This window comes from Mus caroli, unplaced genomic scaffold (genome assembly GCF_978045245.1).
Source record: "Mus caroli unplaced genomic scaffold, Mus_caroli_1 scaffold_13, whole genome shotgun sequence".
In the NCBI taxonomy this organism is placed as follows: Eukaryota; Metazoa; Chordata; class Mammalia; order Rodentia; family Muridae; genus Mus; species Mus caroli.
Window position 1 is genome coordinate 52,261,942 of NW_028227268.1, and position 19,104 is coordinate 52,281,045.

The 19,104-nt window shown below is 49.3% G+C and overlaps 2 protein-coding genes, 1 long non-coding RNA gene and 1 other non-coding gene across 13 annotated transcripts in view; 2 read left to right on the forward strand and 2 right to left on the reverse strand.

The window, feature by feature from the left end:
* Positions 1-1,445: 1,445 nt before the first annotated feature.
* On the forward strand, positions 1,446-13,901 carry LOC147001472 (uncharacterized). Its single transcript, XR_015045034.1, has 4 exons — positions 1,446-2,586; positions 6,683-6,885; positions 8,473-8,617; positions 13,814-13,901. It is a non-coding gene; the product is annotated as an uncharacterized LOC147001472 (long non-coding RNA).
* Positions 13,902-13,912: 11 nt separating this feature from the next.
* Positions 13,913-15,084, forward strand: LOC115032337 (uncharacterized). Its single transcript, XR_015045036.1, has 3 exons — positions 13,913-13,956; positions 14,040-14,084; positions 15,002-15,084. It is a non-coding gene; the product is annotated as an uncharacterized LOC115032337 (transcript).
* Positions 15,085-15,835: 751 nt separating this feature from the next.
* Positions 15,836-17,313, reverse strand: CUNH17orf107 (chromosome unknown C17orf107 homolog). 2 transcript variants are annotated; one of them, XM_021175536.3, is made up of 4 exons: positions 16,715-17,313; positions 16,403-16,603; positions 16,031-16,309; positions 15,836-15,949 (listed from the first exon to the last, which is right to left on the reverse strand). In XM_021175536.3, exons 1-4 carry the CDS (start codon positions 17,036-17,038, stop codon positions 15,851-15,853), a joined length of 903 nt encoding a protein of 300 aa, XP_021031195.3. In that variant the 5' UTR covers positions 17,039-17,313; the 3' UTR covers positions 15,836-15,850. The 2 variants fall into 2 exon arrangements, with proteins under 2 accessions (XP_021031195.3, XP_021031196.3); XM_021175537.3 differs by having other exon boundaries at positions 15,889-15,949; positions 16,102-16,309.
* A 929-nt stretch (positions 17,314-18,242) lies between these two features.
* Mink1 (misshapen like kinase 1) overlaps positions 18,243-19,104 on the reverse strand; it is a 53,384-nt gene continuing 52,522 nt past the window's right edge. For all 9 annotated transcript variants that reach the window (XM_029484119.2, XM_029484118.2, XM_021176952.3 and 6 more), the window contains one exon: positions 18,243-19,080. In XM_029484119.2, coding sequence (XP_029339979.1) covers positions 18,997-19,080 — 84 coding nt within the window. In that variant the 3' untranslated portion in view covers positions 18,243-18,996. The remainder of the gene's footprint in view (positions 19,081-19,104) is intronic.

The window sequence follows — 19,104 nt, forward strand, 5'->3', positions numbered from 1 at the left end:
CTAATGCTTTCTCTACCTCTACCTGTTGTAAAAGGATGTCAGCTTTCCCACTTGGATTGGCATTTCAGCCCTTTGAAGATTCTGCATAATTCTTAGTATATTCTCTGAGATATATTTAGACAAACATCAGGCCAGGCTATGGTGGCACATGCCTTTAATCTCAGTGTTTGGGATACATGGGTAGGCAGATCTCTGGAGTCCAGCCTTGTCTACAGAGTGAATTCCAGGACAGCCAGGACTGCACAGTGAAATTCTGTCTTAAAGAAACAAACAAACAAACAAAACAGAAGAATAGAGGATGGCCCGGCATGGCGAAGCACATCTTTAGTCCCATGACTTTGGAGACAGAGGCAGGCATATCTCTGTGAGTTCAAAGCCAGCTTGCTTTACATAGTGAAGTCCAGGACATAAAGAGACCCTGTCTCAAGAACAAACAGACAAAATAATCAACATTTTAGGGTTTGTTTTTATTATTAATTTCACTTCATTCCTTGAGAATGCTCTTCCTGGAAATAGGATTCTATGTTAGCAGTTCTGCTCAGGTTTGGTTTGCTTTTTCAGCACTAGGAAAACATTGTGCGAGGACCTGGAAAGTCTTCCCTTTGGTAGAGTGTCTGCCTGGTGTGCATAGAGCCCTGGGTTGGAACCCAGCTCTGAGCAGAATGGGAGTGGTGGGGTATACTTATATATAATCCCAGCCTGGGGGAGTTGGGGGCAGGGGAAGACCAGGAATTCAAAACTCTCCCTGGCTAGAGCCAGCCTGGCATACATGAGCCAGCCTGGCATACATGAGCCAGCCTGGCATACATGAAGTCTCAAAAGCAGGTGAGGAGGCAGGGCCAGAGAGGGTGAAGGGCACTTGTTGCTCTTGCAGAGGACCTGGCTTCATGGGCAGCACTGAGCAGTGGCTCACAACTGTATCTTCAGTTCCAGAGGATCAGACACTCTCTGCTGACTCCCACATGCACCAAGTGTGCCCATGTGTAATGTGCAGACAGAACACTCATACACAAAAAATAAGTAATCCAAAAAAGAGTTGTAAAAAAGATTTTTACTTGGACTGGAGAGATGGCTTAGCAATTAGGAGCACTGACTGCTCTTCCAGAGGTCCTGAGTTCAATTTCTAGCAACCACATGGTGGCTCACAACCATCTGTAATAGGAACCCATACCCCTCATCTGGTGTGTCTGAAGACAGCTACAGTGTACTCACATACATTTAAAAAAAAACATTCTTAGCTGGGCGTTGTGGCGCACGCCTTTAATCCCAGCACTCGGGAGGCAGAGGCAGGCAGATTTCTGAGTTCGAGGCCAGCCTGGTCTACAAAGTGAGTGCCAGGACAGCCAGGGCTATACAGAGAAACCCTGTCTCAAAAAAACCAAAAAAAAAAAAAAAAAAAAAAATCTTAGCTTGGAGAAAAATTCAGTCAGGAGCCAGGCATAGTCATCCTGGCCTGTAATCCCACCACTGTGGAGACTGAGGCAGGAAGACTGTGAGAGCTTTAGGCTAACCTGGACTACATGATGTTTTGGACTGGAGTTCCTTGGGCTTAGCCCATTTGGGGTTGTCATAGTTTCATCTTTGATGCTGTAATCCTCTCCCTCCCCAGCTCTCTTTTTCTCTCTCTCTTTCCTTTCCTTTCTCTTTCTCCTTTCTTCCTTCCCTTTCTTAGAGTTTCACTATGTAGCCCAGATAGCTTACAGCTCTCAATCTTTCTGCCTCTGTTGCTGTAAGGAAATATCTCTGTTGGCTCTGACCAAAAGCCACCTAGGAGGGGAAAAGATTTATTTGGCTATACTTCCAGGTCACAGTTCATCGCTGAGACGAGTCATCAGAAGCTGAAACAAGAACTTGAAGGAGAAACCATGAGGGACTTTGCTGTTGGTTTGGTTCTCCGGCTCCCCTGTAGGCTCAGGCATAGCTAGCTAGCTTTTATTGTTTTTTCCTTTTATTTATGCATATATGTGTGAACCTATATTAATCACATCTTCAGGAGCCCCCTGAGGCCAAAAGAAGGCCCCAGGTCCCCTGGATCTGGAGTTACAGGTGACCTTCCCTCCTCAGCCTCTAGAGTGCTGGATTTTCCAGAAGCACCAGCAGGCGTGGTTACAAATGCTTGGTCTCCTTCAGCAGCCTAGAGCAGTCAGGGCTTTTGTTTTACGTGTATGTGCCGGGGGTTATTTCTCCTCTTCCTCTTCTTTCCCACCACACTCCCCAGCTGTCTGGGGCAGAAAGATCACTGAAAGCAGGAGATGGGAACTAACCTGAGCAAAGCATCAAAACCCTATCTAAAAGAGACAAAGGAGCAGGGGCAGGAGGAAGAGAGGAGGACAGCAGGGGAAGTGGGCTGGAAGGGATCCATTCCGAGTCCCGGGAGCAGTCTATGTGTGAGCGCAGTGGCTCCAGCAGGGCTTGCACGGCCGGCCGAGTCACTGATTAAGCTCAGGCTTGAGATCTAGCTGAGGTTTCTCTGGACTCTAAACAGGAGCAACAGGAGCAGCCTCTCAGCAGAGCGTTCTCTGCTTCTCTTGGCTTTAGCTCTGGGCAAGTCCAGGAGGAGAACTGTACTTTGCTCATCTGGGCCAGGTTAGTTACTGTGTAAAGTCCTACAGCCCTTGCCCGGGCTCCAGGACACCTTGCTTTTTCTGGTTGTTGTTGCTGTTTTTGTTTTCCCCCCTGCTGTTTGTTTGTTTGTTTGTTTTGAAGCAGGGTCAAACTCAAGATCCTCCTGCCTCATTTCTGAGTTCGAGACAAGCCTGGTCTACAAAGTGAGTTCCAGGACAGCCAGGGCTATACAGAGAAACCCTGTCTCGAAAAACCAAAACCAAACCAAACCAAACCAAAACCAAAAAACAATCCTCCTGCCTCAGTCTCAGGTGCTAGCATTATTACATTTGCAGCTTTAGATCTGACTTTTTATGTTTCTTCTAGTGTCATTTTATTACAGTGCACTTTGGGGTGGGGTGCAGATTACAATTCAGGGACTAGGATTGAATTTAGAGAATTGTTTTGAAGGTTTATTTATTTTTGTTTTATATATGTTTGCCTGCATGTACGCGCGCGTGTCTGGTGCCCTCTGGGGGTCAGAAGAGGACATAAACAAAGCTGTATACTAACCATACCAGTGGATTTGGGTGAATGGGGAAAGTTCACAAGGCCCTGCTCCTAGATGAAAAGCTCCAGTCCCTGGCTGCTGGGGAGGGAGAATGGCTTTTCTCCCCGGATGAGGCCTCTGTTTGGTTTCTAAGCCGAGTAGTCAGCCTTAAATATTTGCACACAGGAGCAGCCCTCAATGCACAAGAGAACTTGTTCTTGCAAAGGACCTGAGTTTGATTCTTACCACCTACATGGTGGCTTACAACTGTCTGTAACTCCATTTACAGGGGAGCCAGTGCCCTCTTCTGACCCTTCTGAGCACAGGGCATGTACATGATGCACATACATACATAACATGAAATTTTAAAACTTCTTTCTCTATGGGGTAGGGGATGGCTCTAGCTAAGAGCACCGACTGCTCTTGCAGAGGATACATGTTCAATTCCCAGCATCCACATGGTGGTTCACAACCACCTGTAACTCCAGTTCTGACTTTCATGGGCACATGGCACACTGACATACATACAGGCAAAACATTCATACACATAAAATCTTTTTAAAAAATCCTCAAATCCCACCCCACCTCACCCCCCACTCCCACTCCCCTCTGGCTGAGGACCAGGATATAAGTCCCAGCTACTGTTTCAACACCATGCCTGCTGTTAGGATAATGGACTAAACATCTGGGATTAGCAATGCTTCTGAGAAGATAACATCCTTGGACTTGCTGCCCAAGGATTTCACAGAGTCAAGATTTCCCAATAAGATTTATATGCAGCTAATTAAAGATAAGAAAGCAGGCCTAATTAGCAAAGCCGCAGTGTTCAGCTGCTGGGAGAAGCCAGAGGACTCCAGTTCTGGGGTCATCTGGTGGTCTAAGAGCCCTGTAGCCATCATTGTGGGTTTCCAAGTTGTGTGGGCCTCCTGTTATCACAAAGGCCTTTAAAGATCCTTATTAAATCCAGGCCTACTTCACCATTAGAAGCAGACATGTTTTAATGTCTTCTTTGTTTTTCTTTTTATTTTTTTAAAAGACTTATTTATTATATGTAAGTACACTGTGGCTGTCTTCAGACACTCCAGAAGAGGGAGTGTTAGGTCTCATTATGGATGGTTGTGAGCCACCATGTGGTGGCTGGGATTTGAACTTAGGACCTTTGGAAGAGCAGTCTTACCCGCTGAGCCATCTTGACAGCCCAAAGATTTTCTTCAAATTCCACAGTTTTTTTTTTTTTTTTTTAAGATTTATTTATTATATGTAAGTACACTGTAGCTGTCTTCAGACACTCCAGAAGAGGGCACCAGATCTCGTTACGGATGGTTGTTAGCCACCATGTGGTTGCTGGGATTTGAACTCTGGACCTTTGGAAGAGCAGTCGGGTGCTCTTACCCACTGAGCCATCTCACCAGCCCTTTTTTTGCTTTTTCGAGACAGGGTTTCTCTGTATAGCCCTGGCTGTCCTGGACACCAGGCTGGCCTTGAACTCAGAAATCTGCCTGCTTCTGCCTCCCAAGTGCTGGGATTAAAGGCATGTGCCACCACTGCCCATGTTTTTATTTTTTTCTAAACAGCTCCCCTCTTCCTTTTTTTCCCTTTTAGTTTTTCTGTCTCTCTGTCTCTGTGACTCTGTCACTGTCTCTGTCCCCCAACCCCTCTCATTTCTCTCACTACATAGCCCTCTATATAGCCCTGCCCATCCTAGAACTCACTACATAGACCAGGCTGACTTCTAACTCACAGAGATCTTCCTGTGTTCTTGTCTCTGCCTCCTGAGTGCTGGGATTAATGGCCATGCTTGTAGTTTTTGTTGTTGTTGTTTTGGGTTTTGTTTTTTTTGTTTTGTTTTGCTTTGTTTTGTTGGCACAGCAACTAAAATCCTAATCTTTTTTTTTTTTTTTTAAAGATTTATTTATTTATTATATGTAAGTACACTGTAGCTGTCTTCAGACACTCCAGAAGAGGGAGCCAGATCTCGTTACGGATGGTTGTGAGCCACCATGTGGTTGCTGGGATTTGAACTCCAGACCTTTGGAAGAGCAGTCGGGTGCTCTTACTCACTGAGCCATCTCACCAGCCCCTAAAATCCTAATCTTGTAAGCCTTATTAAATCTAAATCCTCTGGTGTCAAATCCTGATGGATCCACCACTGAAACTGGGAGACACTCGTAGCTACATCTTGTCCTCACACTATCGCCATTTGAAGGGCTTGTTTTTTTTTTTTGTTTTTTTTTTTTTAAGATTTATTTTATTTATTATATGTAAGTACACTGCAGCTGTCTTCAGACACTCCAGAAGAGGGCGCCAGATCTCGTTGCAGATGGTTGTGAGCCACCATGTGGTTGCTGGGATTTGAACTCTGGACCTTCGGAAGAGCAGTCGGGTGCTCTTACCCACTGAGCCATCTCACCAGCCCCGGGCTTGTTGTTTTAAAGTTAATTTGTTGAGTGTGTGTGTGTGTGTGTGTGTGTGTGTAGGTATCTGCATGCCACACTGCGTGTGTGGAGTCAGAGGATAACCCTGGGAGTTGCTTTTCATCTCTCACCTTGCTGAGTCTCTCCTTTCTGTTGCTCTACTGGTTCCAAAGGTCCAACTCTGGTCTTCAGGCTTGTGCATCGAATGCCTGTCTGACCCATCTATGGCCTTATTTGTTTTGTAAGACAGTCTCACTCTTGCCTCTAGGCTGACCTTGAACACACTAGTCTCAAGGTCCTAGGGCTGGATCTTCCTACACCAGTCTCCTGAATTGGATTACAGGTATTATGATTGGTTTCAATGTCAGCTTGCCACAAATGAGAATCACCCGAGTAGAAAGCTTCACCTGAAGCTCTGTCCTGACTGCCTTGACTAGAGTGGAAGACCTGCCCCGCTGTGAACAGGACCTTCAGGCAGCAGTCCAGATGCAGAGGGTATTCAGGAGGACATTCACTCCTAGGGCTTGATTGGCCTTCCTGCCCCTGATTCCTGTCTCTGCTTCTGCTGCTCCCTTCCTTGATAGCAGAGTCACCATTCCAAGCCTTCATAGTGGAAAAGGGACCAGCAGCTCTCAAAGAGCTTTCAACTTTCCAGCACTGGATTGGGAACACTGACGCATCCCATCTTGAGGACTGAGACACACACACACACACACACACACACACACACACACACGACAGGATTTCTTTTTGTAACCCTGGCTGCCTCTGCCCCTCTGCCCCTCTCTGCCCCTCTCTCTCTCTGCCCCTCTCTCTCTGCCCCTCTCTCTCTGCCCCTCTCTCTCTGTGCCCCTCTCTCTCTCTGCCCCTCTCTCTCTGCCCCCCTCTGCGCCCCTCTGCGCCCCTCTGTGCCCCCCTGCCCCTCTGCCCTGCCTCTGCCTCCGGAGCTTTGAGTTTAAAGGAGTGCCCCACCACCACCCTATCCCATGTTTCTTTTTTTATGGCAGTGGTTTTGGTACATTGTTTTAAAAAAAAATTCCCACCCCCGAATCACAAAAGACTCCTATAGTCTCTTCAGTTAGTTCTAGTTTTCTTTGGTACTCTCTAATTCACCTGGGTTTGCTTTTTATCTGGTGTGAAGTGTGGGAGTAACTTGCTTGCTTTCTCACCATAGATGCCATTGCTCTTTGTGTGGATAATGGCCTCTCCCACTGATGTCCACAGTGTCCCCCTCCTTGTTCTCCTGGACCCGGGAACTGGCACTCCTGCTGGTACAGTGTTGCTGCTGTTTTTGTGAGGTGTTCTAACATTGGGTAGGCTGAGTCCCTCCTATGGTCCTTTTCAAAACTGCAAAGCTCTTCATGAACCTTTATGCTGGTATGTATATTTTTAAATAAGTATCAAGTTTCTTTTTAAAAGTATTTATAGATTTCCTTAGGGAGAATGGACATATTTATAATATTAAGGTAACTCATTGACATAGATACCAATCACTTAATTTATATAGAATCCACTGTAATAATTCTTCCTCCTCCTTCTCTTCTTTGATTGTATTTATTTTATGCCTTAGTGTTTTCTTGAATATCTATACACCATGTGCATGCAGTGCCCGCAGAGGCCAGAAGGGGGCATAGGATCCCCTGGAGTCACAGATGATTGTGAAGGACCCAGTGGGGATCCCTGACATTATTAGTGATATTCTGCTAGGCTTGCAGTCAGGAACCTAGCATAACTCCTCTGAGAGGCTCTACCCAGCAGTTGACTGAAGCAGATGCAGATATACAGAGCCAAGCATTGGATGGAGGTCGGGGACTTTTATGGAAGAGCTGGGGGAAGGATTGAAGGAACTGAAGGGGATGAAGGGGATGGCAGCCCAATAGGAAGATCAACAGGGTCTACTAACCAGGAGCCCTGGGAACTCGCAGAGTTCTGAGAGACTGAGCCACCAACCAAAGCACACACACAAGCTGGGACGAGGCCCTCAGCACGTATGTAGCAGATGTGTAGCTCAGTCTCTATGTGGGCCCCCAACAACTGGAGTGGAGGCTGTCCTTAAAGCTGTAGCCTGACTGTAGTATCCATTCACCAACAGAGGTACCATGTCAGAGTGGGGGGCTACCTGGGAGGGGGGCACCCTCTCATAGGAGAAGGGGAGAGAGATGCAGGGAGAGACTCTGTGAGGGGGGTCCAGGAAAGGGGTAGCATTTGGGATGTAATAAATATTAATTTTTAAAAGGTTAAAATAAATAAATTATAAATAAAAAAACACTGTAGGAAGCTGCCAGCTTTCCAAAGTGGCTGTCTAGTTTACTGTTTTTTGTTGTTTGTTTTTTCTTTTAGTGGTGGTTGGGTTGTTTGTTTGTTTGTTTGTTTGTTTGTTTTTCGAGACAGGGTTTCTCTGTGTAGCCCTGGAACTCACTTTGTAGACCAGGCTGGCCTTGAACTCAGAAATCCACCTGCCTCTGCCTCCCAAGTGCTGGGATTAAAGGTGTGCGCCACCACGCCCAGCAGTGGTTGTTGTTTTAAGACAAGGTCTCACTACATAGCTCGGGCTGACTTGGAGCTTGCTAGAGAGAGCAGGCTGTAGAACTCAGAGACACCTCCCCGCCCCCGCCCCTGCCTCTGCTAGGACTAAAGACCCATGCCACTTCACCTGGCATCATCTGTTTTCAAATGAGTGGCAGAAATATTCAGTATTGATAGTGAGCATATTAAAGCACATTGAGGCCATAGCATCAATTGTTAGCACCATCTGCCTATTTATTTGAGTCCTACCTCAAACTGCTTTGGGGACTACGGTTGGTTACTTGGTTTGTTCAACTGAGACAGGGTCTGATGTAGCCACAGTTGGCCTTCAACTCCTGATCCTCCTGCCTACATCTCTCAAGTGCTGGGATTCTAGCGTGCTGGCTAGAATTTCTTAGAAGTTTTCCTAACTCTGAGCCCTTCCCTCCTGCCTTTCAGGTTCCACATGTAGGTTCATCACTTCATTCTCTGAACCCAAGCCATGGTGCCTGGCTTTCCCCATGGATGCGCTGTCCAGGTGCTGTTGATTGACATGAGGCATCCCTTCACATTACATCATCTTGTGTTTGGCCTTTAACCTGAGGTGAGAAATTGTTTCTGAAATATCCTTCACCCAAGGTGACCAGACTTTCTTGTACTGGGGAAGACCTGGGGACCTTTTTCTTTGTAAACTTTTTGTTGTATTTGTTATACCTTGTGGGAACTAAAAGGGGGCAGGGAAAGGAGGGGAGGGAGGATAGCCCACACCCGGCCATGCTCTGGGCAGGAGGATGCAGGAGGGCTGCCAGACGCTTTTCACTCAGCCCCGTGTGGGCATCTAAGCCACTGACCCCACTTGACGGGGAGTGGACAAGGGGCAGCCCCCGAAACCAGGGGACTCTGGGGCAACACCCTGTAGCCCCAAAGGTTATGGGAGAGAGGGCTGAGGGAAAGAGGTTTTCACGCAGGCGAGAGTAAGTGCAGGTGAACAGAGATAGGCTATGGTTTTAGAGCTTTATTGTAGAAAGGCAGGGGGAAATGAGAGAAGGTGGAAGGAGAGAGAGAGAGACCAGCTGTGGCCAAAGGAGACAGAGGGGAAAGGGAGAGAAAGAAGAAAGGCTAGAATAAGAGGGAGAGACAGATGAAGAGCAAGAGGAGCGAGAGAGCAAGGAGGGGCCAAACAGCCCCTCCTAAAGTATGCTGCTATCTTTTCTGTTGCTAGGTAACTGGGGAGGAGTTTAGCCTGAAGGTCAGAAGCTTGGGGCATTGCCTACATGACTACTGACCATGCTTCTCTTGTGGGGGCTGAGGGGTTGGTAACTTAGACAGGAGCCAGAGTTCCAGGAGACATGAGAGAGAGAACTCCTTCCGTCCCATGTAGGTGAATTATACTACCAGGTCCCGGGGTTCCAGCTCGACTGGAGATCAGACTGTCTGTGTATAGTCCAATGCCCCACAATACCTGTGTGTAGATCTGTGCACTGTGTGCATGCCTGGCTCTGAGAGGCCAGAAGAGGGTGCTGGATCTCCTGGGACTGGAGTTATAGAAAGTGGAAAACCCTTGTGCTCTGGCCTGGTAACTCCTTGCTTGTATCCAGATTCCCAAAGGGACTTCGGAGTGCTCCTCTCTTGCTTTCTCGTCTCCTTTTTGGACATTAAGTGTTGCTTTGTAGCCCAGGCTGCTTTTGAATCTCCTCAGTCTCAATGCTGGGATTCAAGGTGGGCTTTAGCCACACTTGGCACTTGTCTATTTTTATTGTTGAAAGATCTTTTCTCAAAACTGTATCACGAGTTCTCTGGTATTATTTTTTAAAATAATACTTTTTTGGTTTTTTAAGACAGGATTTCTTTCTGTGTTTAGCTCTGACTGTCCTGGAACTTTCTTTATAGACCAGGCTGGCCTCAAACTCACAAAGATCCTCCTGCCTCTGCCTCCTGTATGCTGGGATTAAAGGTGTGCACCTCCACTGCCGGGCTCTGTGATCATCGTGGTGAGAAGCAGACAGGTGTATGTGGCACTGGAGCAATGGCTGAGAGCTTTATAGCCTGATCCACTGGCAACAGGCAAGAGAGGGAGGGGGGGGTGGGGGAGGGGCATAGAGAGGGAGGAACGGACCAGAGAGCGCATGAGCCTGGCAAGCTTTTGAAACTTCAAAGTCTGCAGTGATGGCCACACCTCCTCCAGCAAGGCCACACCTTCTTCCTAATAGGTCACCAGCCTGAGACTAAGTATGCAAATCTTTAAGCCTGTGAGTGTCATTTCCTTCTGATAATCACACAATCATATCTCTGGACCTGTGGTTGGAGAGAATAGTTCTCAGTAAAAAGATGCCAGCAGTTCATTTAGTCTCTTTGTCCAGTAGATAACAATCAAGTATCTGCAGCATGCCAGACTCTACTAAACACCTTGGACACAGCCAACCAGCAGGGAAGCACTGCTGGTTAGTGTCTACTGGGTACTCCCTGGCCTGGCTCTGCTAACCCACTTCCCCTGCTGGGAAAGAGAGACTGCTATTTGTCCTATCCACAGAGGGAGCTCTCCTGTGACTAGCTGGGGATGGCACCTTGAGAAGGTCCTGGGTGATCAGAAGTCTGGCAGGGCCAGCCGCAGCTGTTCAGAGCGGCCAGCCAAAAGGAGTCGGAGGAGGGAGTGGCTTCCTGCTGAGCTGAGATCTTTGTGGCTAGCTTGGAAGTCAGCCTCCAGAGAAACTGGAATTTTTAATATACAAATACAAAACCAAGACTGGCTCACAGGCATGTTCCCGACACCTACAGCTGGTTAGGAGACTTGGAGAGACCCCAGGTTATCCCAGTTACCCTTCATGCTCTGTTCATGCTCAGGAATGGACTTGGTCAGGAATGAGTGTCTGTACAGGAGCGTGAGGGTCAGAGGACAACTGTAGGAGTTGGTCCACTTGCTCCTTTCTTCATGTGGGTCCAGGGTATCAAACTCAAGTCATCAGGTTTGCAGGCAGCACCTTTACCCTGAGTCCACCGTTTACACATATACGTTATATACACTGGGCCCCATTTGTGTCTTTTTGGTTTGAGTTTTACTAAGGCTGTCCCTGTGACCATGGGTTTGGAGCTTGGCAAGCTCGCCAGTGGATCAAGTGAGGTCCCTCCTCTTTTTTTCTTTTCTGCTTTGTTTTTTTTCCAAGTCAGGGTTTCTCTGTGGAGCCCTGACTGTTCTGGACTTTGTTCTGTAGACCAGGATGGTCTCAGACTCACAGAGATCCTTCTGCCTCTACCTCCCGAGTGCTGGGATTAAAGGTACTTGCTGTTACCACCACCACTCAGCGGAAGCAACTTTTTTTTAAAAGATTTTATTTATTTATTTATTTATTTATTTATTATATGTAAGTACACTGTAGCTGTCTTCAGACACTCCAGAAGAGGGCATCAGATCTCATTACGGATGGTTGTGAGCCACCATGTGGTTGCTGGGGTTTGAACTCAGGACCTTCGGAAGTATAGCGGCTCTAAACCACTGAGCCATAGCTCTAGCACCCACAAGCAACTACTAACCTGTATAATCATAGTGTCTGGGCTGTAAGTGCCCACTAATGTTTGAACAAATGTCTGCATTTAGCACAGTCCCCTAACTCAGTGACTAGATTAAGCGGCGCTCAGCATGGTGTTCAAGGTGGTGAGTTCACTTCTATAAATCCTTTCTGGGGTCTGCAGTGGAAAATGAGAAATTAGTAGGTAGCAGGAGAAACAGGCTTCAAATGAGTGTGACAAACAGACAAGGGCCCAGGGCCATGCTGGTCTCAGAGGATTGAGAGACTTTGACAGGTAGGGAAAGAAATGAGGAAATGCTGAACATAACTTTTCTGTGAAATGTAAAATGATCACAGAGGCATGAGCGAGCCAACACACCTGTGTGAATGACCCTCCACTGCAGATTCTTTTCACGCATTCAGGACAGATGTGATTATTTTCCTGGATTGAGGTGATGCGTAAGGTGTAACGCATAAAGGGCTTCCAGCTGGGCATGGTCCAAATGTCTAGAGTCTCAGCACTTAGGAAGATGAGGCAGGAGGACTGTGGAGTTGGCTTATATAGTTCTAGCCTAGACTGGTCTACATAACGAGACCCTGTTTCAAGAATCCCCCTCCCTTAAAAGCCAACATTCCTCTACTTCTTAGCCAGTGAGGAAGACCTAGCAAGCTTTTTAAAAAGCAATGCCTCAACAGAGCTCACGCCTGCAGGCCTAGACCCCAGACAGCCTGGAACATCAGGAGTTCAAAGCCAGTCTGAGCTCTACGAGACCGGTCTGAGCTCTACAAAACCTACCTTAAAAAATAAATGAAACAATGAAAACCAGGCCCAGTGGCTTATGACTGTCATACCAGCACTCAGGTAGCTGAGGCAGAAAGCTCAAAACATCAGCACCAGCCTGGGTCATACTCAAGACCAGTGTGTTTTGGACAGCAGTTGAAAAGACAGTCTCATTGATGACCACCATAATGTGGCAGCAAGAAAAGGGGAGGGATAGCAGGTGTCCTGCTCAAAGAAAGGAGATCAAGGTGGGCTTATCCCGGGGTCATGGTGAAGGTTCTGGGCCCAGTACTGAACGTAGGCTTTGCCAGATCAAGCTTGTCACTGCAGACTAATTCTGTACAATGACCTGTCTTATTGCTAGGTCTTTATGGAGACTTTTTGTGTAACTGTAATAGTGTGAATTGGTCCCTGTCAGGGTATGATAGCATGTACTGCACAGGGATGTTGTGGTGGTTTGAATGAGAATACCCCCTGACACACACACACACACACACACACACACAAAGGACCAAGGCTCATGTTTGAATGCTTGGTCCTTAGTTGGTGGAACTGTATGGGAAGGATTAAATGTGGCCTTATTGGAGGAGGTGTGACATTGGGGTTGGCCTTTAAGGTTTCAAAAGACTATTGCCAGTTCTCTACTTCATGGCTGTCATCTGAAGATGTGGGCTCTCAGCTTTTGCTCCAGCACCATGCCTGCTACTGTGCTCCCCACCGTGATGATTCTGGAATCTCACCCTCAGCAACCACGACCTTCAAATGTTTTCTTTATATGTTGCCTTGGATATGGGGTCTTAGGATGGCAATAGAAAAGTGTCTAAGCCAGGGGTAATATGGGAGGTGCGGGATGTTACTCCCTTGGATGCATCCATTAGAATAACCAATACAGGGCAGCTGTACAGAAGATAGCAATATGTGTTGAGAATGGGGTCTACAGCCTAATGGCTTGTGGTTTCAAGTGTTGTTAGAGGCCTGCTTCTCTCCTGAGATGATAGGCCTTGTGGATTACAGAACTGGCTGAAACCCAGGCAAAGGATGCTGGGATGGGGTGGGGCAAGGGACACGGGATGGGGCAGCTGCCTCCCCCACCCCCACAGCAGGGGCAGAGGATTAGGTGACAGTCCCCAAACCTAGCCCGGAACTAACACCCTCCTCCCCTTCACACAGGCACCTTGGCCTGTTCCCTCAAGCTTGTCAAAGCTCAGAATAACTTGAGAACCAGACATCAGGATGGCAGGGGCTCTGCTTGGTGCCCTGCTTCTCCTGACACTCTTTGGTAGGGACAGGGGTCAGGGGAGCCAGGTGAATCCGTATGTCAACATGAAGTGGGAAAAGGACTGAGACCAGGGTGGAGACTGAGACAGTACTTGGTCCCCAGATGCAGTATTGTTGGTTTAGGAAAAATCTAGAAATATAAACACAGGAGGGGTGCACTGGCCTGGGGGGGGGAGGGGCAGAGAAGCCTTCCGGGCTGCTGCTTTGTGTACAATGACCCTTTCTTTTTGAATCATAGGCAGAAGCCAGGGAAAGAATGAAGAGCTTAGCCTGTATCACCATCTCTTCGACAATTATGACCCAGAATGCCGGCCAGTTAGGAGACCTGAGGACACTGTCACCATCACCCTCAAGGTCACCCTAACCAACCTCATCTCACTGGTAAGACCTTCCCCCAAGTCTAATCCTATACCCTCACTTCTACCCCCTAACTCCTGGCCTCAGCAGGCTTCTTTCTGTTGTAGAACGAGAAAGAAGAAACTCTGACCACCAGTGTCTGGATTGGCATTGTGAGTCTGACCTGGGGAGCAGTGGGAGGGTCCCCAGCCAAGCCCCTTCTCTTATGCCAGGTGGGAGACGGAGAGCACACATTCTCTCGTCCCCACCTCTTAGGACTGGCACGACTATCGGCTCAACTACAGCAAGGACGATTTTGCAGGTGTAGGAATCCTTCGGGTTCCTTCAGAACATGTATGGCTGCCAGAGATTGTTCTAGAAAACAAGTGAGGATCACCCAAGAGGGCAGGCTGCAAAGGGAACTGGCTTTGGGGGATTTGGTTGGTGAAGGAGGTTCAGACATGTGAAAAGCTTGGTTTCCACAGTATTGATGGGCAGTTTGGAGTGGCCTACGACAGCAATGTTCTAGTCTATGAGGGAGGCTATGTGAGCTGGTTGCCCCCAGCCATCTACCGCAGCACCTGCGCAGTGGAGGTCACCTATTTCCCCTTTGACTGGCAGAACTGCTCTCTCATTTTTCGGTAGGAAGAATCACTTCAATCATGATATTGAGAAGGGCCTAGAGCAGGGGACAGGGCCTGCTATGGAGGGATAGGTGGGGTCTTCTTTAGAGGGACTTTGGGAAGGAGTTGGAGTGAGGCACTGGAGTGAAGGGGTGGGAAGCTGGATTAGGTTTGCAGTAGGGGTGGGCACAGGTTTCTTGCTGCCATCTTGTAGTTTTAGCGCATAGTCGCAGCTATTCCCCAGGAGGAGTCTGAGGCATAAAAATTACTTGAGTCCAGGAATCCCTTGGATAGCACGGTGAGCCCATCAGCAATCCAAAACAGAACAGAAAAGGAAGCAGGATTGGGAACGCACTGGGGAATGTGGGCAAAAGAAGAGAACCATATTACCCTGCCAGATCCAAGCTTCCAGGGTGGAACTAAGATGGCTGCCAGCTTCTGGGGTAAAGACTGGCCCTGTTTCACAGCTCCCAAACCTACAATGCTGAGGAGGTGGAGTTCATCTTTGCCGTGGATGATGACGGCAATACCATCAACAAGATTGACATCGACACGGCAGCTTTTACCGGTGAAGGGATATACCCCCTTTCCAAAAAATCTTCTCCCAGATAAGGTTCAAGGGGGGACGTTCAGGGTAGGGCTTGACCTGAACCACACAACCAGAAGCTGAGCTTCTTGAAGTCAGTCTAGATGTGCTGTTTCCACACCCCCACCAGAAATGCCCCTCTCTACCATTCTGCCCCCGTGCTGACAGCCCAGGTTTCAAGCGGCCCTCTTGGCCTGGAGTTGCAGGTGTGCGGGCTGACTGTGCCCTATGTCCTGCAGAGAATGGAGAATGGGCCATCGACTACTGCCCAGGTGTGATTCGCCGCTATGAGGGAGGTTCCACAGAAGGCCCTGGAGAAACTGACATCATCTATACGCTCATCATCCGCCGGAAGCCGCTTTTTTACGTCATTAACATCATTGTGCCTTGTGTGCTCATTTCTGGCTTGGTGCTGCTTGCTTACTTCCTGCCTGCACAGGGTAAGGGGTGACCCTGACTCCTGAACCCCAGGCTGGGCTTGCTCCCTAGCTTGTCTCTCACAGTTTGCTCCCTCTAGCTGGTGGCCAGAAATGCACGGTCTCTATCAACGTCCTGCTAGCCCAGACTGTCTTCTTGTTTCTAATTGCCCAGAAAATTCCAGAGACTTCTCTGAGCGTGCCACTGCTGGGCAGGTAATCTCAAAGTGGATCCCACAGAGATAGGGGCGTGCATGGAGAATGTAGCCAAAGAAGGCTTGCATAGGGACCTGGTGTTGTCCCGTTCTGGACTTTTATTTGGACACAGGGTTGGACTGGGACAGGGATGGATGATCTGTTTCCCCATTCTCCTCACTGCTGCTGGGCGACACCTTGCGGTTTCCCGAGTATCTCTGTCAAGAGGACAGTATAGTTCAGTACCTCCTTAATCACACCTCCTCTGACCCATGTCGCACCCTTTATCCCAAACGCACCGGATCCCCAGGGACCCCAAGGCCCAGTTGGCGTAGGGTTTGTGGCAGAGATGAGGTAGACCTGTGCAAACCTCGTCCACACAGGTACAACCACGCCCCCTGGATCAGGTACCGGGCACTTGCGCCAGCTGCTGTTCCAGCTTGCCGAATCCCCTGCCCTGTGGCCAGGGCTACACGGGCCAGCGCCCTACCAGGATCCCCAGTGTCTGGGGATGGGCCTGGGCAGTCGTTGCCGCCGTCCAGTCGCTGCACCTCCTGCTGCAGCCACAGGGCCGAGATCTGCATTGGGGCATATGGGCTAGAGGTCCTTGCTTTTGTTGGCCTAGCCCTCTCCCCCTTTTATTCCCATCCCTCAGCCTCCCAGAGCAGCACCTCTAACAAGGTGGCTCCAAAGCTCAAGATGCTGGCTGCAGCTTCTCTTAGCACCAGTCCTAGGGTGGCCTTCTGGGTGGGCGACTTGTCGGATTCTAGGGGGTCCTGGGACTTAAGCTCTCTGAACCTTTGCACCAGATATTCGTGAGCTGCGGCCACAGCAAGTTCCAGGGAAGATAGAAGTGGAGGCTGTAAGGCCACCTGGAGGAGCAAGGGTAGTGAGTGGAGTGGTCACATGGAAAGGGTCATAGCAGGAAGAGCTGGGGACCTCTTCAGCTTCTGCCTTTGGGTGGGCCATTCTAATACCCTCACCTCGGTGGAGCTGTGGAAGTGGTAGACCCACAGCAGGGTGTCCAAATTGCTGGGAATCCCCTTCATGTCCGCAACAGATGGTATATGCAGAAGGGCCGGGACAATTCTGGCATCGTTGAGGAGGATCAAGAAGTAACGCCACCAGCGTTCAGAGGAGGTGGTATTTGTGAGGTAGAGGGCAGCTAGTGCCTTCTGTTTGTGGGGTGCCGTGACATCAGGCTTCTGTATATCAGGTATCTTATTTTCGTCATGGTGGTTGCCACGCTCATTGTCATGAATTGCGTCATCGTGCTCAACGTATCTTTGCGGACGCCAACGACTCATGCTACATCCCCTCGGCTGCGCCAGGTAAGCGCTGGTTGGAGAAAGTACTGCCCGGGGGTGGGAAGCGGGCTTGGAACCTCTCTCTGCCCCGGCTGCAGATTTTATTAGAGCTGCTGCCGCGTCTCCTGGGCTCGAGCCCACCCCCAGAGGACCCCCGAACTACCTCACCAGCGAGGCGTGCCTCGTCTGTGGGCATTCTGCTCAGAGCGGAGGAGCTCATCTTGAAAAAGCCGCGGAGCGAACTGGTGTTTGAGGGTCAAAGGCATAGGCACGGAACTTGGACCGGTGAGCACTGCTCTTGGGTCAAAGGCATACACTCGCCGTTAGGGACGCTCTTTTAATGACCTAGCGCTTGCTGTTGCCTTAGCAGCAGCCCTCTGCCAGAACCTGGGTGCTGCAGCCCCCGAGATCCGCTGCTGTGTGGATGCTGTGAACTTTGTGGCTGAGAGCACAAGAGACCAGGAAGCCACTGGAGAGGTGGGTTGGGAGGTTGAGGCGGAGCAGTGCTAGATGCCCCGCCCTCCAGGCTCCTCCCTCGCTAAACTCTCTCACAGGAACTGTCCGATTGGGTGCGTATGGGGAAGGCACTGGACAACGTCTGTTTTTGGGCAGCTTTGGTGCTCTTCAGCGTCGGTTCTACTCTCATCTTCCTTGGGGGTTACTTCAACCAAGTTCCTGATCTCCCTTACCCACCGTGCATCCAACCATGAGCCTGCACTGGCACCCACCTCTCCCCCACCCCCCAAGAAAGAGATTTTGAAAACAGGCTGCTGACAATAAATCTGGTTTGTGAACTTGCAGGAGGGGTTGTGTGGTCGTGTGGGTGGGTCCGACTCCTCAGGGAAGTAGAAGATGGGTGGGTGGTTTGGTCAGGTACTTGGAGGCAATTGGTTCAATTTTGCTCTTGGCTCCTTCTAACCTAAAGAATATTTATCTAGTTGATAGCCAATGAGTCTTTTACAAGACCCAGATATAGAAACACTGAAGCCAGAAGTTTGGCCTGGCCCTGCTGGGGCTGGTAAAAACTATTCTCAAAGGGTCCTACAGTGTCAGGACTGATCCCTGGCCTATTCATCCACCTCACTTCATCTCTATTATCACAGTAACTTCACAGAGCCTAATGCCTTTCCTCTACCCTCTGCATTCTCAACTCTCAAATCTCTCCAGGATTGAGAGAGAACAATGGTAGGATCTCAAAATGGTGGAAGCTGGTTGAATTGTCTTTATTAACAAAGGGGATATATCCAAGGCCACTACATTGAGAAAGGATACAGGAGGGAGAAGGGCTACTTGCTGCTCACACTATATACAGATGCAAGCAAGGGAGAATGAAGGCTGGGAGCTCTGAGCTCTCTCCTTCTAGGGAAGGGGTGGGAGTGGGGAGGAAAGGGGGAATGTTTTGGCTATGGGGTCCCTCCTCCATTCCCTGGGGTTTGGGGGGGGGAATCATTAAAGTGCTTTCAGAAAATGAGGAATGGTCCCTGCCCCTGGAGTGGCTGGTGACCGCCCCCCCTCCAGAACCCAGGGCCCAGTGAACACCCCCCCCCCCCAGAGTCTGGTACATTCAAGGGGGGAGCCGGCTCCCCTGGCGTGCAAATAAAGGGGTCAGGGCCCTGCTCATTCAGCAGCAATGGGGTAAGGGGTCCAAGCCCCAAGCACTCTCCTCTTCTGTGGAGAAAAGGGGAGGAGCAAGTCCCACTCAATTCCTGGTAAGGGGAAGGAAGCTGTGTCATTCCCTACAAGTTGGGGAAAGGCACAGTTTTGAGAATGTTGGGAGAAAGGATGGTCACGTGATCACGAAAGCTTCAGGGATATGAGGTCACGTTCCCAGCAGGCTCCAGTGAATCAAACCAGTAAAAGCAAAAGCCCAAGGGGGTGGGAGGGCAGGGGCGGCCTGGGTAGTCTGGTTATGGGAAGAGAGCTGGGTCCATGTGGGGAGCCCCAGCCCAGGGGCCTTGTCACCAGTTCATGATGCAGTTACGGTTCAGAGTCATAAAGTAAACTTGGCTGCTTCCTCCAGAGCGGACAGAGGCAAAAAACACCTGGATAAAGTAGAAAAGACATCA

Bases quoted from the DNA above. Each gene is read 5' to 3' on its own strand.
- CUNH17orf107 (XM_021175536.3), bottom strand. From the start codon at position 17,038: ATGAGTCGTTGGCGTCCGCAAAGATACGTTGAGCACGATGACGCAATT. The intron at 16,604-16,714 runs GTGAGGGTATTA...TTGCTCCTCCAG, and splicing joins ACTTCCACAGCTCCACCGAG to GTGGCCTTACAGCCTCCACT. The intron at 16,310-16,402 runs GTGCTGCTCTGG...GCCCCAATGCAG, and splicing joins TTGGAGCCACCTTGTTAGAG to ATCTCGGCCCTGTGGCTGCA.